The sequence below is a fragment of the Castor canadensis genome, chromosome 1 (genome assembly GCF_047511655.1).
Source record: "Castor canadensis chromosome 1, mCasCan1.hap1v2, whole genome shotgun sequence".
Lineage (NCBI taxonomy): Eukaryota > Metazoa > Chordata > Mammalia > Rodentia > Castoridae > Castor > Castor canadensis.
This window is the reverse complement of record NC_133386.1, coordinates 118,879,784-118,899,969: the sequence shown is the minus strand read 5'-3', so window position 1 is coordinate 118,899,969 and position 20,186 is coordinate 118,879,784. Positions and strand designations below refer to the sequence as shown.

Sequence of the window (20,186 nt, the reverse complement as noted above, 5' to 3'; positions counted from 1 at the left end):
AAAAACTAATAAATTCTTTCCCTACATAAGACAGAATTTCTCCCCACAAAATTGATGCCTTCATGTACTAATAGTATTTTTCTTTTCTGTGAGGCCATTTTCAATTCTTATGAAAAGTTTTTAAAATGAGCCTATCATTTGACCCAGCTACTCCACATCTAGGAATTTCTCCTTAGGACATGTGGATGGAGGTTCAGAATTCACTTTTGAAGATACAGAATCAACCAAAACAGCCAACAGTATGGGCCTAGGAAAATAATGTGTACCTACGTGGGAATACACTCACTGTGCTATCAGTAAAGAGCAAATACTCCGCCATCATCATAATAAGAAATATTAATATGAAAAAATGTTCAGAACATATACCTAAATAAAAGGCAGACTGAAAACATTACAATGTGACCTCGTTTGGGGAAAACACATAGATACATGAAGACAGAAATATTAAAAGTGTGAGAAAGAGTGATTTTGGTAGGAGTAGGAAGAGGGGAATTAGTAAACATGAGCAAGAAAGGGTTAAGTCTGAAAAACAGACACTATAACAGGGTGCTGGTGGCTCATGCCTGTAATCCTAGCTACTTGGGAGGCTGAGATCAGGAGGCTAGCAGTTCAAGGCCAGCCCAAACAAAAAGTTGGCAAGATCCCCATCTTAACAAATAGCCAGGGCTCAGGGGCACATACCTGCCTCCCATCAACATGGGAGGCTAAAATCAGGAGGATCAGGGTTCCAGACCAGCCCAAGCAAAAAAAGTCACAAAACCCCATCTCAATGGGGAAAAAAGATGGGTACTCGGTGTGCCTTTCAACCCAGCTATTTTGGGAAGGCTAAAATAGGAGGATCACAGTCCAGGCCAGCTTGGGCAAAAAGTGAGACTCTTATCTCAAGAATAGGGTCAAGTGTAGGTGTGGCTCAAATTGTTCAGCACCTGCCTAGCAAAGCACAAAGCCCTGAGTTCAAACCCCAATACCACCAAATACATAAACAAACACTACAACATTTATAATGATAATCTCTAAATTTAGTTGTGAGGGTTCAGGGGGAGGATCTATGTAGTAAGTAGACATGTATAGAAGTGCAAGGTGGATAGACTCACTGGAACTTATTATTGGGCAATCATTTTCAAGGCATATATGTTTGTGTGTACTTTCATTAAACCTCACATCTCAGCCAACAGAATAGCTAACTTTTGAAAAGTATAAGAAATATGTTACAGTTCTTTTTATTTTCCTTAAATAAAAAGTTTGATCATAAACATAGGATGCTAAAAAATTTTGAAAACAGAGTGCGTCCACCAGAAAGAACATATGAAAGTGCCCCCAAAAATGTATATCTGAAATTGGTCAAAATCTTCTAACTGGAAAAACTCAATATGAATACAGGCATTTCCAATATTTTATCAGATGTTCATCAGCCATGTCTCCAAAGTTTTATTTGGAAGACTATGGTAAATTACAGAAAAAAAATACCATAACTAAAAAGTCATCAGTAAATTATCTTTATCTCAAACTAGCAAAACACCATGTTTCTCTAAAAAAAAAAAGTTAAATACTCCTAGGAGTCCCACAGTCCACAGTCCATGAGTTACAGTTGAATTCATCCCATCTCCTGCAATCCTTCAGAAGGATGACCCAGAAGAACTCAAAATTCTTTGGTCATCAAGTGAAATCTCTATACACAATTCCAGAAAATCTGGCTAATACAAAGATAATTTTCAAAAACAAAAACTGATATGGAAGAATGTCTCTACCTCAGTCTTTGTGATCCTGAATAGCTCATTAACCCAGACACTGCCATGGTTAATACTTTGGTTAATCAAGACTTTTCCTGTATGTGAAAATGAAGATAATCTGAAGAAAATCTAAATAATGTGGCCTGGTTCATAACAAAATAGTGAGTGACACTTACCTTATTGCATAGGTAGAAGCTGTAACCATGAGGAAGAGCACTAGCACCATGCAGACCCCAGTCAGGCCAGGAACTGGAAAATGTACACAAGTTCATCTTAAATTAAATCAAATGGGGAAAAAAGTACAGAAAAAAATTACTTTCAAATCCAAAGTACTATGTTGTGCTATGGGAAGCTGAAATCAAGTTGTATATTTGCATGTCTCTTCCCTCTTGATCAAGCCTTTTTAAAAAATCATCACAGTTACAAAGTACTAAGAAAAAGGACTCTTTTCTTCCTTTAATAGAAGAGTCCATTTTTATATTCCCAAACAGTCCACTCAGAATGGTGAGCGGGCACTTGCTTCTACAGATTCATATAATCCAGATGTCAGCACTCCATTAAGGTAACAGGCAGCATCAGCTCCCTCACCACTTCTGCTTTCTCCATCATAGTACTCAATCCCCTACTCTCTCCTCTCTCCTTCTATGGAATTAGTAGTCCCATCAGTTTTAATTTTAAAAAAATTGTATTTGGCCTTCACTGTTCAAACTATTCCAGGAATAGGGAAGGGAGATAAAGGAGAATGAAGGAGGGGATGAATTCAACTATGATATAATGTAAGAATTTTTGTAAATGTCACAAGGTTCCCCCAGCACAACAATAATAAATAAACAATAAATAAATAAAGATTTATTTATTTAATAAATAAAGCTTTTCAAAAATCAAAAATGCAAACAAAAATTGTAGATTTCAAAAAAAATTTGCTATGCTAAAGTTTTAAAAACACCTGTAGTCATATTTCCTTAGTGTGGAAAACATGCTACAGTTACTGCTTCTGAAATAGCACAATTTTTAAAAAAGAAAATGAAAAAACATCTTGTCAAATAAATGATACGATAAGATTATCATAAACTTATCAATAGACTGTATAGCACATCAAAAAGGAATACCTGATATTCCATACCAAACGCAGCTAAAACACCAATAGGCGCCTTTCTTACTACCAAATTAAATACCCTGTCTTTGTTACAATTTTTCACTCTTATTATACAAGCAACATCAAGTCCTAAATGCCCCATCTGAGAGACTCTTGAATTGGGTCACAAAGCAAAACTCCTGGAACAATCCTGTCTGTTGAAGCAGGTACCAGCTCCCCGCCCCCAATCCTTCTCTCTCATCCTATGTGAACTGTAGAGGAGTCATCACAGACTGAGTCCCTTGTAAAAGCAACCAAGCTGGGTACAGTCCAAGACCAGCATGGGTGTTTCTTATCTGGTTTCCAGAGGGTTTAGAATCATTGGAAAATAAGAACATTTAGAATGCACAGAATAGTTGGAACAAATTCCATTTGGGAAGAGATGCATGAAATATGAGGGCAACACTTGCATTTTTAACACTTAAATACTTTCTTCTCCTCACTTTTCCAAGATACAGATTTAGAACCTCTCCCCATGCACCTAATCCAAATTATGTGTTCCCTACACTTCCTTCTGTCCCATCACTTTTTCTAATTCTTTCAGGTAAGTGCTCACTTCCTAGGGGCCAGAGAAGAAACTAATCTAGTTTACATCAAAGGATGAAAGCACAAAAAAATACTATTTTTAAAAACAGCATGCTCTTGGGCCTGATACAGTGGCTCACACCTGTACTCCCAACTACTTGGGAGGTGGAGATAGGGAGGATCCCAGATTGAGGCTAGCTGGAGGAAAAACTTAGTGAGACTTTCAGCTCAACAAACCAGGCATGATGGGTCATCCCAGGTACATGAGATGTATAGGTAGGAGGATAGTTGTCTGAGGCTGGATCCAAGCAAAAAATAAACCTACCTGAAAAACAAACTAGAACAAAAATGGCTGAGGATATAGTGCCTGCAAGTGCAGGGTCCTGAGTTAAAACCCCAGTACTGCATAAATAATAAACAGATTATATATATTTAAATGGTATGTACCCAGAATGACCTAGCTATTGCTACTCAAACAAATATATACCCCAAGATTTGCTCAAGATTGTTCATAGCTGCTTTATCCTTAAATAGTCACAGTTATAAATAACTTAGACCTCCACCAACATGTGACTGGGGAAACAATTGTGATATTAGCTTTATAGGGAAAATTAATCAGCAAAAAAAACATAGATAAATCCTAGAATTATTAGGCTGAAAGAAGCCAGACTGCCTCACCCCACAGAAAGTATAAGCTCTATGATGACTTTTTATATAAACATCCAGAAAATCCACATCACTCTTCAGTGACAGAAAGCAGATCAGGTGCTGGGAGGAATGAGAACAGAATGCATCATTGAGGGGCACAAAACTTGAAAATATTTGTGATCTTAATTTTGGTGATGGTTTGACCTAATCTATATGCATCTATATTAAAGCCAATCAAGTTACATACTTTACATATATGTGTAATTTAGTAAACTGTAATTCAATAAACTTTAAGTGAAAAAAAGAGAAGATTAGTCTCCGGTTTAAGTAACTTGGAAAAAAAAATAAAGACCTTTATTTGACCAAATGAACAAGTGTGAGAATCCCAAATGGCTACGTGGTGTGAAATTTGTGGTTGGATGGCTTCTCCGGTAATTTTGTTGGGCCTTTACTAATATTACACTACTTCTGTATATCAGACATTCTATATTGTTCTGAATATTCCATGATTAGTTATGGAATGTCTGCAAATCACCTCATTAGAAAGACACCTGAAAAAACTAGGTGTGTTTAGCAGAAAGCCACAATTTCCCAAGTGTATTATTTGAACATTAATTTCTAGAGACATTAATTTATATTACTCAAAAATGTTAGCTGCATATGGTAGCCCATACCTATAATCCCAGCTCTCCAGGAGGCAGACCTAGGAGGATCATGATCTAAGGCCAGCCAGGGAAAAAGCATGATGCCCTATTAGAAAAATAAACTAGAGCAAAAGGCATTGGGGAGTGGCTCAAGTGGTACAGCACCTGCCTAGCAAGCACAAGGCCCTGAGTTCAAACCCTAGCACCACCAAAAAAAAGTCACATAATCATTTTTTGAGGAGTCACATGCTGTATTAGAGTACTAAAGTCCTTTGGACATACTAAAGTCAAGAAATGCATTTAAACTTAAATATTTTCTCAAATTTATTTGATCAGAGAATTTGTTCTAGAACAGACTATTGAAAACACACTAAAAGACTTAGGGTGAAATGGCTGACTTCAGTCACGTGAAGATGAAGTAGACATTCCAGACACACAGCAGAGCTTACAGTCCTGGGCAGGTGTTCCTAGGCAAAACTCTAATCCCACACAAACTAACGAGAACAAATTCAACAACTTCTAGTATTCATCTTAATTGGAATTAGCCACTGAGTATTTTATTGTCACCATATAAGGTGCTACTAAATTTGTGTGTGTACATGTATATATTTATAAATATTTACATATCTATATTTATATACATATATATTTGTATATATATATATATATATATATATATATATATATGTATCTCAGCATTTTGAGGTGACTGGGTAATCCAAACTATTAAACTGATTTTATAAATTCTTAATCTAAATACTTCAACTATTTCCTGTGTAGCAAGTCTAATTATCATTAACTTTTTTTTCTTTCTGTGTCCCCAAATCATTAGAAGACTAGAATTCAAACAAGGGATGTGCTCACTAGCAAAGCACATACCCAAGACCTTGGGTTCAATCCCCAGCACTACATAAAAAATACTAGCAGTCATAATTTATAAGTGGTAGATTTCAGATCAATAAAGAAGAAAAACATAACTACAAATAAAAAACAGTGCTTTAATATAATTAGAGTACTTTTTTAAAGGAGGAGAGAAAAACTTAAGCAGCCCCAATTCCAGTCATAGGAGTCAACAGCAGAGACCGGCCCCTCTGTTTCCTGGGATGCTGTGAGGTGCATGTGTCAAAACAAAGTTAAAAATGGCTTTGATATGCTCAGTTAATGTTTTTGGGCATTTATAGTGCACTAATTATTAAGTGCTTGTCCACTGGGGGAGCCAGGCAGACTAAGGTGATTGCAGCCTAGGGGATTGTGCACTGAAAGAGAAATGAGCACTGTTTCCTGGGTGCAGGGACGGACACCCTGTCCTAGCCATGGCTGCCAGCTCCACCATGTTCCAGTGCCTGACCGCACATCACTACACTTCCCAAGAGTCAAGACAAACAAGCTAAACATTACGAGGCTAGTGTTAAGTGCATTAGGCAAAGCTGCTTGCCTAAGTGAATTACTCTTATTTTCCTGTGAACCATTGAGCCCTTGAAGTTACAAAACCAAATACACACTTGGTTTTATAGGAAAATACAAGTTTTCCCAATTAGTCCTGTTTCTATTTATCCATGAATACTAACATTCACGAATTACTAGCTTTTAAAAATGAAGAACTGTGCCACACTATCATTTTTAGGTGAAGTTGAGAACCATTGTTACTCATACTTAAGGGGTCAGAAATATACCATCTTCTATGCATTCTCCTACTTCTGAATTTTTCTTCTTCTTTTATTAGCATATGTTAATAGTACAAGGGGGCTTCATTGTGGTAATTCCATAGGTACGTACAGTGTACTTTGAACATATTTGCCCCTCTATTATATATCTTTAACAACCCTTTTTCCTTCCCTTCTTTTTAAAACAGTGTTTAGTGGTGAAATTATGTATGTATCAGTTGGTTTGAGTGTGTGCATGTGTGTAATATACTTTGTCGTTTTTTCTTTGTTGTCTGTTCTGCCGTACTGGGGTTTGACCTCAGGACCTACACTTTGAGCCACTCCACCAGCCCTTTTTTGTGATGGGTTTTTTCAGATAGGGTCTTGCAAAGTATTTACCCAGGCTGGCTTTGAACCTCGATCTTCCTGATCTCTGCCTCCTGAGTAGCTAGGATCATAGGCATGAGTAACCAGAACTGGCCTGTAATGTACTTTGAACTTCTTCACCTCCTAATCCCCTCTTTTTACCCTCCAACTCCCACAAATCTCTCCCAGTCTCCTTTTCACATTTATGTCCCATTATTATAAATACCATCATTATCATCATCATAGACTTAGTTTCTGCCTATGAGCAAAAACATGTGATGTTTGCCTTATTTGAACTTGGCTTATTTCACTCAATATGATAATCTCCACTTCCATCCATTTTCCTGCAAGGGACATAATTTCATTCTTTATGGCTGAATAAGATTGTGTGCATATGCCGTATTTTGTATGCATCTATGTTGATTCTACTGCTTTTGTGCTGCAAACAGTGCTGAGGTAAACATGGGATTGATCACATGATAAAGCGAGAGCACACAAGGAGGTATGAGGATAGGTAAGACACCCAAAGAACTAGATAGCATCTGTTGCCCTCAATGCAAAGAAACTAATGCAGATACTTTAAAGCGACAGAGGCCAATAGGAGAAGGGGACCAGGAACTAGAGAAAAGGTTAGTTCAAAAAGAATTAATTTAGAAGGTAACACACATGTACAGAAAGCAATGCGAGTCAACTCCCTGTATAGCTATCCTTATCTCAACTAGCAAAATCCCTTGGTCCTTCCTATATACTCTCTCTTCAACAAAATTAGAGATAAGGGCAAAATAGTTTCTGCCGGGTAGTGAGGGGGTGGGGAGGAGAGGGAGGGGGTAGGGAGGAGAGGGAGGGAGTGGGGGGAAAGGAGGGGGGCAGGGGGAAGGGGGGAGAAATGACCCAAACTTTGTATACACATATGAATAAAAGAAAAAAAAAAAAAATATGGGTTTGCAGGCACATCTTTGTATGTTGATTTATACCCCTTTGGATATATGCCCGAGAGTGGTAAAGCAGGGTAACAAGGTAGGTATATCCTGAGCTTTTTTTTTTTTTATTGGTTTATTCATATGTGCATACATTGTTTGGGCCACTTCTTCCCCCCCACCCCCCCTCACTTCCAGGCAGAACCTGTTCTGCCCTTATCTCTAATTTTGTTGAAGAGAAAGTATAAGCAATAATAAGAAAGATAAAGCGTTTTTGCTAGTTGAGATAAGGGTAGCTATACAGAGAGATTCTTAGCGTTGCTTACATGTACAAATGTGTTACATCCCAAGTTGATTTATCTCTAACTGACCTTTACACTAGTTCCTGATCCCCTTCTCATACTGACCTCTGTCACTTTAAGGTTTTTGTATTAGTTCCTCTGCAGTGGGAACATCAAATACTATACTGAGCTTTTTGATGAGCATCCATACTGACTTCCATAGTGATTGCACTAGTTTGCATTCTCACTGACAGTGCATGAGGGCTCCTTTCTCCTGAATCCTTGTCATTGTGATCGGAATGAAAGGGAATTTTAATATAGTTTTGGTTTGCATTTCCTTTATGTCTATGGATTTTGAACACTTCTTCATTTATTTATTTGCCATTTGTGTTTCTTTTTCTGAGAACTGTCTGTTCAATTTACTTGCCCATTTAGTAACTGGACTCCTTGGTTTTGTGATGTGATTATTTGGGCTCTTTGTATATTCTGGACATTAATCCCTTATGCAATGAATACCTGCCAAAGACTTTCTCCCATTCTGTGGGCTGTTAGTTCATGCTGGTAATTGTTTCCTGTGGCGTGCAGAAGCTTTTTAATTAGATGCAAACCTACTTGTCAAATTGTTGCTCTTCTTTCCTGGGCATTGGAGTAATATTCAGAAAACAACTGTCTATGTCTGCATGTTTGGGTGTTTTTCCTGTGTTTTCCTGCAGTGGTTTCAAAGTTACCAGTCTCACATTAAGACCTTTGATCCACTTTGAATTGGTTTTTGTACAGGGTGAGATGCAGTCTTCTACATGTAGATAACAGTTTTCTCAGCACTGTTTGTTGAAGAGGCTGTCTTTTCTCTAATGTACGTTTTTGGCTCCTTTGTCAAAACTCAGATGGCTATAGCTGTGTGGATTCATTTGGGACCTTCTTTTCTGTTCCACCGGGCTTCATGTCCGTCTTTATGGCAGTATCATGTTGCTTTGTATGATTTGAACTCAGGACCTTAATGACCAATTGAGTCATTCTTCCAGCCCTTTCTTGTGTTGGTTATTTTCAAGAAAGGTTCTCACGAACTATTTACCTAGGTTGGCTTTCAACTGCAGTCCTTCTGATTTCTGCCTCCTGAGTAGCTAGAATTACAGGCAGGAGCCACAGGCACCTGGCTCTATAGTATAATTTGAAGTTCAATATTGTGATACCTCCAATGTTGTTCCTTTTGCTTGGGATTTTGGCTGTTCGAGGTTTTTAAGGTAAATTTCAGTGTTGATTTTTCTATTTATATGAAGATTTATATTGGGATTTTGATGGGAATTGCTTTGGATCTGTAGATTGCTTTCAGTAGTATAGCTATTTTTACAATATTATTTCTGCTAAACCATGATCATGGGAGGTCTTTCCATCTTCTGCTGTCTTCTTTCTTCTTTTAAGGCCTTTTAGTTTTCTTTGTAGAGATCTTTCACCTCATTATTCTTAGGTATTTTATTGTTTTGAGGGTATTGTGAATGGAAGTAGTTTCCCAATTTTTTTTCTCTGCCTATTTTTTGTTAGGATACAGAAAAGCTACTAGCTTTTGTATGTTGATTTTGTATCCTGCTACACTGTCAAAAGTGTTTATCAGACCTTCAAGGTTTTTTAGTGGAGTCTTTCAGGTCTTTTAGGTATGGGATCATATCATCTGCAAATACGCATTTTCCATTCCTATTTGAATCCCTTTTCTTTCTCGTCTTATTGCTCTGGCTAGGAATTCCAGTAGTATATAAGATAGGGAGAGTAGACACCCTTATCTCATTCCTGATTTAGAGAAAATGATTTCAGTTTTTCCCCGTTTAGTATAATGATGGTTATAAATTTGTGATATAGAGCCTTAATTGTGTTAAGATATGTTCCTTCTATTCCTATTTTCTTCAGTGCTCTTATCATGAGAGGATGTTGGATTTCATCAAAAGCTTTATCTGCATCTACTGAGATAACTGTGATTTTTGTCCTTGAATCTGTTTATGTGCTGTATTACATAGCTTTGCATGTGTTAAACCATCATTGCATCCCTGGAATCAAAACAACTTAATCATGATGTATGATCTTTTTAATGTGTTGTTGAATTCATTTTGCAAGGATTTTATTGACAATTTTTACATCTATTTTCATCAAGGAAATTGATCCAAATTTTCTTTTATTGTGTTTCAGTATCAAGTTAATACTGGTTTCACAGAAAAAGTTTGGGAGTGTTCCTTCCCTTTCTATTTTGTGAAATAGTTTGAGGAAGACTAGTGTTAGATCTCCTTTAAAGGTCTGGTAGAATGCAGCAGAGAATCCATCCAGTCCTGGGTTCTTCTTTTTCTGGGGGAGACTTTTTATTTCTGCTTCAATCACCTTATTTATTATAGATCTATTTACATGGCTTCTATCCTCTTGGTTCAACTTTAGTAGGGCAAATGAATCTAGATACGTATCCATTTCTTCTAAATTTTCCAGTTTACTAGACTATAAATTTTCAAAGTATTCCCTAATGATCCTCTGGATTTGATTCATATTTGTTATGATAACCCCTTTTTCATCCCTAATTTTATTCATATGGGTCTTTTCCCTCTTCTTTTTGGTTAGTTTGACTAAGAGCTTATCAATCTTATTTATCTTTTCAAAGAACAAACTTTTTGTTTCATTGATTCTTTACATTTTTAAGTCTCCATTTTATTAATTTCTGCCCCAATCTTTATTAGTTCTTTCTGCCTACTAATTCACTATCCTACTTCTTTCTTACTACTTTTTACATATTTGGGTACATAATTATATTTGCTTAGGCAAGTTTTTCTAATTGGAATTAGATGTTGTTCATTTTATTGTCACCATATAAGGACTACCAAATTTGGAGATATGTAATATGTAAGCATTTTTAAACTCCCAAGTAGCTAGGATTATAGGCTTAAGCACTGTGCCTGCTGTAAATTCTTGAATTATGTCACCAGTTCCTCTGTACCAAGTCTAATTGTCATATTTTATGTCACTTGCACTTTCATGGGGTTTATTTTTTATAAAACAATCTTAATTTCTTAGTAGTAAATTACAATGACAAAAATATAGGTGCAGAGAAAGAAGACTAGGCAACATTAAATACATGCAAATCCAAGAAACCTATCAACTAATACAAATATTCTGTATCACTAGAACAGCTCAAAACATGCCTGCATTCTTTTCCAGGAATTTAATTTTTCCTAAGCACTATACCTAAGAACCTTCAAAGATGGCTGTAGAATTTTAGTCAATAGTAATAATACAAAAGTGGATTGATTCTATGTATAGAAAACAGCATGTCTCAGCCCATTACTATTCTTAGACTCCACTGCATTTCCGCCTGCTACTACTCAGTAGGATCACCCAGATGTCCTCGGAGACCCAGACTCTTGCTTAGGAAGCCCCGTGTCTAAGCTCCACTACTCCTAAGCTGATTCCCTGGGAAGTGGATGGCTCCTGCAGGCCAGCACAGTATTTCTTTCATGAAAATATGCATGACAGGGTTACCAAAATGGTGCTCACATACTAATTTTGAGTGTCTCGAACTGTTCATACTGACAGAGGCCGTAAAAAAACTTTGCCTTGGTTCTGAATACCCTAGAGGCAGCTCTTAACAGTGGAGCTCACTGTTAAGTGGGAAAAACAGTATATTTTAGGAAATAGACTATTCTATACAGTAGTAGAATCACAGCCTATCAGGTATGATTTTAAGGAAGAGCAGGCAAGCATTGATCAAATGAACACAAAGAAATTGGCTATTTCAGCTGGAAGGCAGGTGGCAGTGAGAAGGCAGGATGTGATGTTCAGTGGATGGAACAGTAGCTTGCAAAGCAGTAGGAAGGGACTTGACCATGTGTTTTTCATCCCTTCCTTCACATTTAAGTATCTTCTCTTACTTACTCCAACCCCACTCCTGTGGACCTCTGGGAAAGAATGTAAGATAATGGGATTTTATGAAAGGTGAAGGAATCACCAGTGTATACAGAATTAATTATACTAAGTTTTCTTAATGTAATACCCTGGTCATATTAGGAAAACCTTTATATCTTTGTAAACTAGACTTTATGAAGCCTTTTTAACATCTTAAGGCTTCGATTAAAATTTGCGTAGTAGAAAATATGACTAACACAGAGTTCTAGCTTATTCCTCTTCAATTAATTTATATGAACCAAAAAGTACATTGATTTATACATAAGGTTTTGTTTTTCTTCTTTTATTTCTCTTCTATTTATTATCAAATTCTTCTGGCTTACATAAAACATGTTTTTGATGAGCAAAAACTTAAGTAAAACTAAACTGTATTCCTAAAGAGAAAACTGAAATACTTTATGCAAAGAATAAGTGACAAATACTACATATCTATAGGCAGAAATAAAATGCACTTTATAAATCTAAATATAGTGTAATTGTGACATGGAGGGGTAACGTACATGAATTTTTGTTATTATTGATCATAAAGTTGGTTCCAAAGAAAAACAATGCATTTGACAGGGTAATGTGCAACCCTTGTGCAATTCTGTTCTTTACTAAGTTATTACAACCAACAACTTATGACAGATCACCTCAACTCCCCAATACTGCTTCTCCCTGAAATACGTGCTAAAAGTCCCCATAATGCAGCTTTCGTCTTTCATCTTTACAAATAAGTGCAAGGTTAAGAAAAAGAAGAATTTTAGTAAGAAGTCTTGCAGGGAAATTTTTAAGATGCTCAAACGTGCTTCAACAAATTAATAGTCTAGACTAAGAACTCATAGACAATATGCTTGAGAAGGAAAAATAAGAAAGGAGACAAACTACAAAAAATAACATTTTAATAACTGCCTCTTTCTTATAGGTTTTAAGATCACAAGATGTCCCAGTAAATTACTGAATTATTACAATTGTGTTGGAACCACAGTGCTTGGTGTTTCTTTCCAACACCTTCAGAGCAGGAACTCAACAGCACAAAGCAGGCCCTCAGTGGGCACATGGGGCTCTGCTGCCTTCACTGAGAGGACAGGGAACAAAGCAGTGACTTTGTTTACTTTTACTCTTCATTCATTCAACAACTGTTTGTGATGACCCTTTGATATCATTGCAATCTTATGCTGAATTCTTAATATTTGTCCGATAAGCAAATTTTCCATACATTGACATGTTAATATGTATCTAATTGCTATGCAATATGACAGTGCTTATTTTCAAAAATGTTCTTGATTCTAAAGAAAGATAATAAACAACAACTTACCAGTTGTGAAGAGAAGTTTTCTAGGATCCTGAGAAAAAGGAAAAACAAAATATATGACTGAAAAATAAAACACTAAAGACAGATAATTCTACAAGAAGTTGGCAGGGTATAAGAACCATGTATTGGGCATTTAAGGTACTGTTCTTCCAGTTTAAGTGACAGACTCAATTAGATTTTATAACATTTTCACAAACAAAAGGTCAACACAAGTCTTTCAGTCTGAGAAAGACCGCACTGGATGAGTCAGGGAGCCTATGGTGTAGCTGGGCATGATGGTTCATGCCTGTAATTTGAGCTACTCAGGAGGCTGAGATCAGGAGGATTACAGTTTGAGGCCAGTGGTGGTGGGGAGGAGGTGGCAAGGGGGGTTGCAAGATCCCATTCCAATATAAAAAGGTGAACATAGTGATGTGCACCTGTCATCCCAGCTACTGTGGAAAGAATAAAATAGGAGGGTCACAGACCAGGCCAGCCCAAGAAAAAAAAGTGACACCCCATCTCAAACATAACCAGAACAAAACTGGCATGAGGTTTGATTAAGCAACTGAACACCTACCTATCTAGCAAGTGTGAAGTCCTGCATTCAACCCCAGTATTATCAAAAAAGAAAACAAAAAAAGTCTGGGTTTAATTTTAATTAAAGGCTAGTAGCAAGATGCAGTATCTTAAACTATAATTTAAAAAAAAATGTTTTTGAGGTCTATGTTGCCCAGGCTGGTCTTGAATTCGTGGACTCAAATGATCCTCCTGACTCAGCCTCCCAGAGGCTCTGTAGATGGACTCTCTGTAGATGGAAGTACATCTTGAAAATATTAATATATACTCTGTATACTGCAATTGCCAAACTGTACCTACAAGACAGTGAGAATGAAAAACAATAAAGTAGGTTGGGGGTTTGCACACTGTAAACCCAGTGCAAAGACCACTAACTGAGAACTTATTATGCTTCAAATACTAAGAAAAATAATAAGAGTAGTCAAAAACTTTCTTCTACTTGAAAATGTTAAGCCTTTAATATTGCTATTGTAACACTGCCTACAACAATGGTTACATCTTTCTTGTTGTTATGAAGTGTAGTCAACTCTCTTTCTACCTTCTGGAAAATTTGGGCCAATCCCTAATAGAATTGTAGACTCATTCTTCACCCTTGTGGTGCTCACTATTGTACACCTTTTGAATTCCCCTCTTTGAACCACTGCAGAGTAAGTGACGAGTCATTATGCGATATAATTTTAGGGGACCTGAGTAAGGACCAATTGCCTAGGAATAGCTCTTCACTTAGCTTACATTAAATAACTTATCCTTCTGGAATTAGAAATATGAATAAAGTGTGAGAAAGCCACTACATACTATTTTAATTTCATCTTTCTTTTGTAGTGCTAGGGACTAAGCCCAAGATATTGCATGTTCTACCACTGAGCTACACCTCAGCCCTGAGAAAACCAATATGTAAATACCTAGTACAAATAGAAGTTGGAGCAGATGCTGGTGGCTTATACCTGTAATCATAGCTACTTGAAAGGCTGAGATCAGAAGGATCATGGTTCTAGTCCAGCCCAGGAAAAAAATTTTGCAAGATCCCATCTCAATGAGAAAAGGCTGGGTGTGGAGTGGTGTGTGCCTTTCATCCCTCCTAGGACAGATATAAACTAGGAGGATCACAGTCCAGGCTGACCTAGGCAAAAAGTGAGTCCCTATCTCCAAAACATCCATAGCAAAACAGACTGGAGGCCTGGCTCAAGTAGTAGAGCACCTGCCAGCAAGACGAAGTCATGAGTTCAAACTCCTCTAGCACCATAAAAAAAAAAAAGGTGTACGTGTGTGTGTGTGTGTGTGTACACATGTAGGAGTAAACAAAGTGGCTATAGTAGATATGTAAACAAGCAAATACAGACAATCTGAGGGTATAAGAATTAGTATTGCTAGGGAAAGAAGAGGGGACATGAGAGTAAGAGATGATTGCATGCATGAGAAAATGAGGCAGATTTAACTGAGCCACGAAGCACAGCACTCACATTCTGGAGGACGGTCACTCCAGGGAAAGCAAAAGCATGAAGTTGGAACAATAAAACGTATGACACAGACCATCTTTTTCAAAGAGAATTTACAGAGTAATATATCTGTTTAGTGCATGTGTGACTGTTTAGTGACTTCTTTTCATCTACATTTAGCACACTGCCCTATACTTATTAGGGGCTCAATACAGATTCATTAAAAGAGAAGACGAAAGAACAAAGAGACACTTGAAGGAAAGAATAAAAGAAAGAAGCAAAGAAAGGGAAAATATCTTAAATAATGAGTTGCCACTTTTATTCATCAGATTGGCAATAAAAAACTATAGAAACAGGTATGGAAATAAGTGTAGAAATCTGTGTAAAAGAGATGTAGACAGAAATGGGTTTAGTGGAAAGTGGTTCATGACCAACTTGGAATCAGTGTAAGTGCTGTAAATAAGGAAAAGGCCAAAAAGTAAATTATGGCACATCCATAGGAAGAAATTGAGATAGAGCAATATATTATGACAAAGCAAGTCTTGGGATGTCTATTTATGAAAACAAGTAAATTAAAGAGTAGTAAATATCACAAAGTATCACTCAAATATCTGGGAAGAAAGCATACACTAATAATTTACTCTGGCTAATTTTGGAGGAGAAGTTTTCACTTTTAACTTCTTTTAATTGGGGTTTTAAAGTATTTTGTATTAAGTATCATTCGACATAAAATAATTTTCATAACAAAAAAACCTTCAAATGTTTGAAAATACTGAAGTATTAGATTAAGTGATTAAATATATCATTTAAAAGATAAAAACAATTACAGGTACACTGTAAATTTTCAAGGTTCATTATGCTGTAATCATTTGCTTGACTTCCCTCCCAAAACAAAACAATGGGCAAAACAACATAGCAACAAACACTGAAACAAGTCATGAAACTGAAATAGCAAGTAACTTTGATAATTGCTATCAAACATCAGTCTGATTTAATTGGTATGGGCTAGACCTAGCATGGGTATTTTCTAAGCTCTGGTTACAGTGTGCAACCCCCCCCCCATTGAGAACCACTGGGAAATCCAGCTATCCAGCTTCTTAGCCTACCACAGACACTCTCCATGTTCCTCCGTCCTTCTGCCCACATCATTTAGGGTTTCTTGCTTCCTGCTTCTTTCATATAATTTCCTTTGCATCTTTCCCGTTTTTTGCTCCTCTGTTTTTTAGAATTCACATTTGGTGATAGGTACAAGACACAATACAGTTGGGGAAGACATGAGAACACTGGTGGGAAGTCAAAACCACTCAGCAGAGAATGCAGAGTTCTGACCAAAGGAGACATGCACCAATGTGGTTCTGATGCAATCTTGGCATTATGAAGCAAAGGCATGCTGCAGACACTACAAAAAGTGCCAAGTTACAGAGTTCCAACCAGGGCTGTGCAGGTGCGTGCATCAGGATCTGGGCCAGCACCTTGCATATATAATGCAATATATAAATAAAATTGAGCCATGACCACTTCACATAAGTCAGATAGTGTCTGCTATAGACTTCGGCTCAAGGTCACCCATTTCCAGGATTTAAAAAAAAAAGAACAATAGAAAACCCAATGATAGTTGTTAAGTCCAATAAATTGATCATTTAGGATCCACAGATAATCAACATGCTTTTCTGCCCTTCCCCCCAGCACAGTTTGTGAATTATTAAAGTATTTTTAACCTTTAATGGGACTGTCGACACTCTTGGCTGAATGATAGGAATTAGACAAAAGCTGCTGGGAGTGAGAAGGTGGCTCTGAGTGACAACCATCTGAATACTGCCAAATATAAAGGGGAGACGCTCTGCAAACTGCCATTTTCAGCAGGAGAGACCATGAAATAGTAATTACCTATATTTTCTACTGAAAGGGAATAAAACTGAACTTGACAACTGCATTTCAAAAGCACTCAAAAGGAGCAGCAAGGTACAAATTTTCTGTGAAAATCACAGACCCTCATTAGTCATCTAATGACAAGTGAAAGGGAAGTGGGAAGACAGAGACCACCCACCTCATCTTGGTATCTTGCTGCGTTCAGTTCAACAAAATCTTCACTGTAGTGCACTGAGAAGTTGAGGGCATTCACCAGGTGGGCAGCCACGTGCACACCTACGGAACCACACCAGGGTGCAAGTAAGTAGGATTTTCATATACTCTATGGCAAGAGTCAGTTTCTCTCCATGTGTAATAAAGCATCAAACTTTGACAGCTAAATGGGCAAAAAAATATTAAATTGAAAGGATTTTAAAATTTTTTAAATCTGAATATAAATAGTTTGTTGAATTTTCAAAGGTTAGAATGAAATAACCATACTAAATCAGGTTACTATGATATACACACATTTTCATGCATGTATACTAATATGGACATTTATTTATTTACTTAAGTAGCTCCTGGGTATTTTTGGTGTTCCACATCTTTCATTTCTTCTGTAACTCACAGGGTTCTACATATCTTATATACTTCACAGTCACACAACCAAAAATATAGGCCTGATGAAAGGCTTTTAGCCACTTGAAAATTTTCACAATTCATAGGTAATGTCTGAAACACAAAAGCAAAATGCTAGGAACCGTTTCACTGAACAAAAACTCAGAAAAATAGCAATCACCATTTGATACTTAAATCGCACAGAGAACATGGTGCCCAGCTGACTCACAGCACACACAGAGGATAAAGCGTTAGGGAATTACCAGACACCTGAAGATAAACTAGTTTTGGCAGTCAGGAAAGGAGAAAATTATCTTAAGGAGGTTGGGCAAAGAAGGAGCAAATGACCTGTGCAACTGGCCGATCACAGCCTCCTCCTTTCCCAATCTTTTCCTGTAGGTAAAGTGAGGGATGAATTAATAGCAAATTAGAATATACTGAAAAGAACAGCAGGTAGCTGAAAAGGCTGTGATCTTGACCACATTGTCTGTGTACCAGGTTCCTGGTTTATCTATGGAATGGTGGTGATGGACATGAAAGACTTATAATACATTCTCTACAATTGCTCAATAAACTATTACAGGTTACAACAATACACTGTAGTGATTCGAAAGAACACCTAGCCTGGAAACTAGAAAACTCCAATCCCTTACAGCCTAGAATATGAAATACAGAGATCAAAAACTATGAAATACAAAGACCAACGAAAATGAAACACAGCAGAAATGCTGAGTAACTTAGATTATTTAAAGACTTTGTAAGGCACACAACCAAATGAGAGCTAAGGCAAGGGTCACCTTAAAAGCAGACAGATTCAAGACTTACTGTAACATTATAGTAATCAAGAGATTGTGGTGTTGGTGAAAGTACAGACAAATATGACAATGGAACAGAAGAGGTGCCAAAACTAGCCGTCTGTGAATATAGTCAACTAATCTTTCACAAAGAAGCAAAGGTGATAAGATGGAGAAGAAAATAGTGTTTTCAACAAATGGTTCTGGAATGTTGAATATTTACTGTAAAACATGAGCCTAGACATAGACCTTACGCCTTTCATAAAAAATTTAAACTAAAATGGGACACAGAGATAAAGGCAAAATCCAAAATTATAACATCCCTAGAAGATAGGAAAAAATTTAATTTGCCTTTGGTTCAGTAATGACTTTTTATTTACCTCAATTTATTTTACTAATCTATTATTAATTGTAGGTATTTATGGGGTACACTGTGATAATTCACCTTAGGTGTACTGATCAAATCAGTATAATCAATATTACCATCTCTTTATCATTAATTTATGGTTGAAAATTCTGAGTTCCTTTTTTCTAATAATTAATAACACATACAATAGGTTACTATGAACTACAGCACCCCACAGTGCTGACGATCAAGAACTTATTGCTTCCATCTAAATGATTTGGATGCATTTAAAACCTTTCTCCTTCCCCAATCCACCCCCAACTTTTCCCAGCCTCTAGTAAGCACTATTCTACATTTGGACTTTCTTTAGCATTCACATTATAAGACAAAACATGCAGTTTTCGTCTTTCTGTGCCTGACTTATTTCACTTAGTGTCCTCCAGTTCCATCTATTTTGTTGCAAGTGACAGGATATCACTCATTTTTTACTTAATAATATTCAGTTGTGTATATATACCACATTTCTTTATACATTTATCCACTGATACACATCTAGGTTTAGCCCATATCCTAGGTCTGCTAGTATTGTAGTAATAGAAATGGGTGTGCAAGTATCTCTCTTCTATGCTGATACCGTTTCCATTAGATAAAGACCCAGAAGTCGGTTAGATGGATCCAGGTTTAGTAGATCTACTTTTAGTTTTTGAAGGAACCTCCATACTGTTCTCAGTAGTGGCTGTATTAATTTACATTTCTATCAATAGTATATGATAGTCTCCTTTTTTCTACATCTTTGCCAGCATTTGTTCATTTTTGCCTTTTGATATCTCTTTGTGGTTTTGACTTGTATTTCCCTGGTGGATAATGATATTGAGTACTTTTTTCATAAATGTATTGGTGGTTTAAAATTCTTCTTTTGAAAAGTGTATATTCCTATAACTTGCCAATTTTTGAATTGGATTATTTGATTTTGTAACTGCAGCTCTTTATTCTTTCTATATTCTGGATATTAATCATCTGTCTGAAAAATAGTTTGCAAAACTTTTGTTTACATTCTGTAAGTTGTTTCTTCACTCTATTGATTACTTTCTTGGCTATGCAGAAACTTGTTAATTGCTATAATCCTGCTTGTCTGTGTTTTGCTGTGGTTGTTTGTGATTTCAGGGTCTTACCCAAAAAGTCAATACATCTACCAAGGCTTTGAAGTATTCCTATGTTTTCTAGTAGTTTCAGATCTTCCATTTAGGTCTTCCTTCTACTTTTGAGGTGATTTTATTTAGGAAGAGAGATAGTTTCCATCTTCTACAAAGACCCAATTTTCCCAATACCATTCATTGAAGAGGCTGTTCTTTCACCAATGTACATTTTTGGCACCCTTGAGGGTTGGTTGGATTATAAATGCACGGGGTTATTTCTGGGTTTCATTCTGTTCTATTGGTCTGTGTCTGTGTGTTTTTAGGGTTTGACTATGCT

The 20,186-nt window shown here is 36.7% G+C and overlaps 1 protein-coding gene across 3 annotated transcripts in view; it reads right to left on the bottom strand.

Moving 5' to 3' along the window:
• The window catches only part of Nox4 (NADPH oxidase 4), a 189,878-nt gene that overhangs the window by 125,796 nt on the left and 43,896 nt on the right, over nucleotides 1-20,186 (bottom strand). For all 3 annotated transcript variants that reach the window (XM_074081424.1, XM_074081427.1, XM_074081434.1), the window contains exons 5-7: nucleotides 17,155-17,252; nucleotides 13,117-13,144; nucleotides 1,907-1,979 (exon numbers count right to left, since the gene is read on the bottom strand). In XM_074081424.1, the coding sequence (XP_073937525.1) occupies nucleotides 1,907-1,979; nucleotides 13,117-13,144; nucleotides 17,155-17,252 (199 nt within the window). The remainder of the gene's footprint in view (nucleotides 1-1,906; nucleotides 1,980-13,116; nucleotides 13,145-17,154; nucleotides 17,253-20,186) is intronic.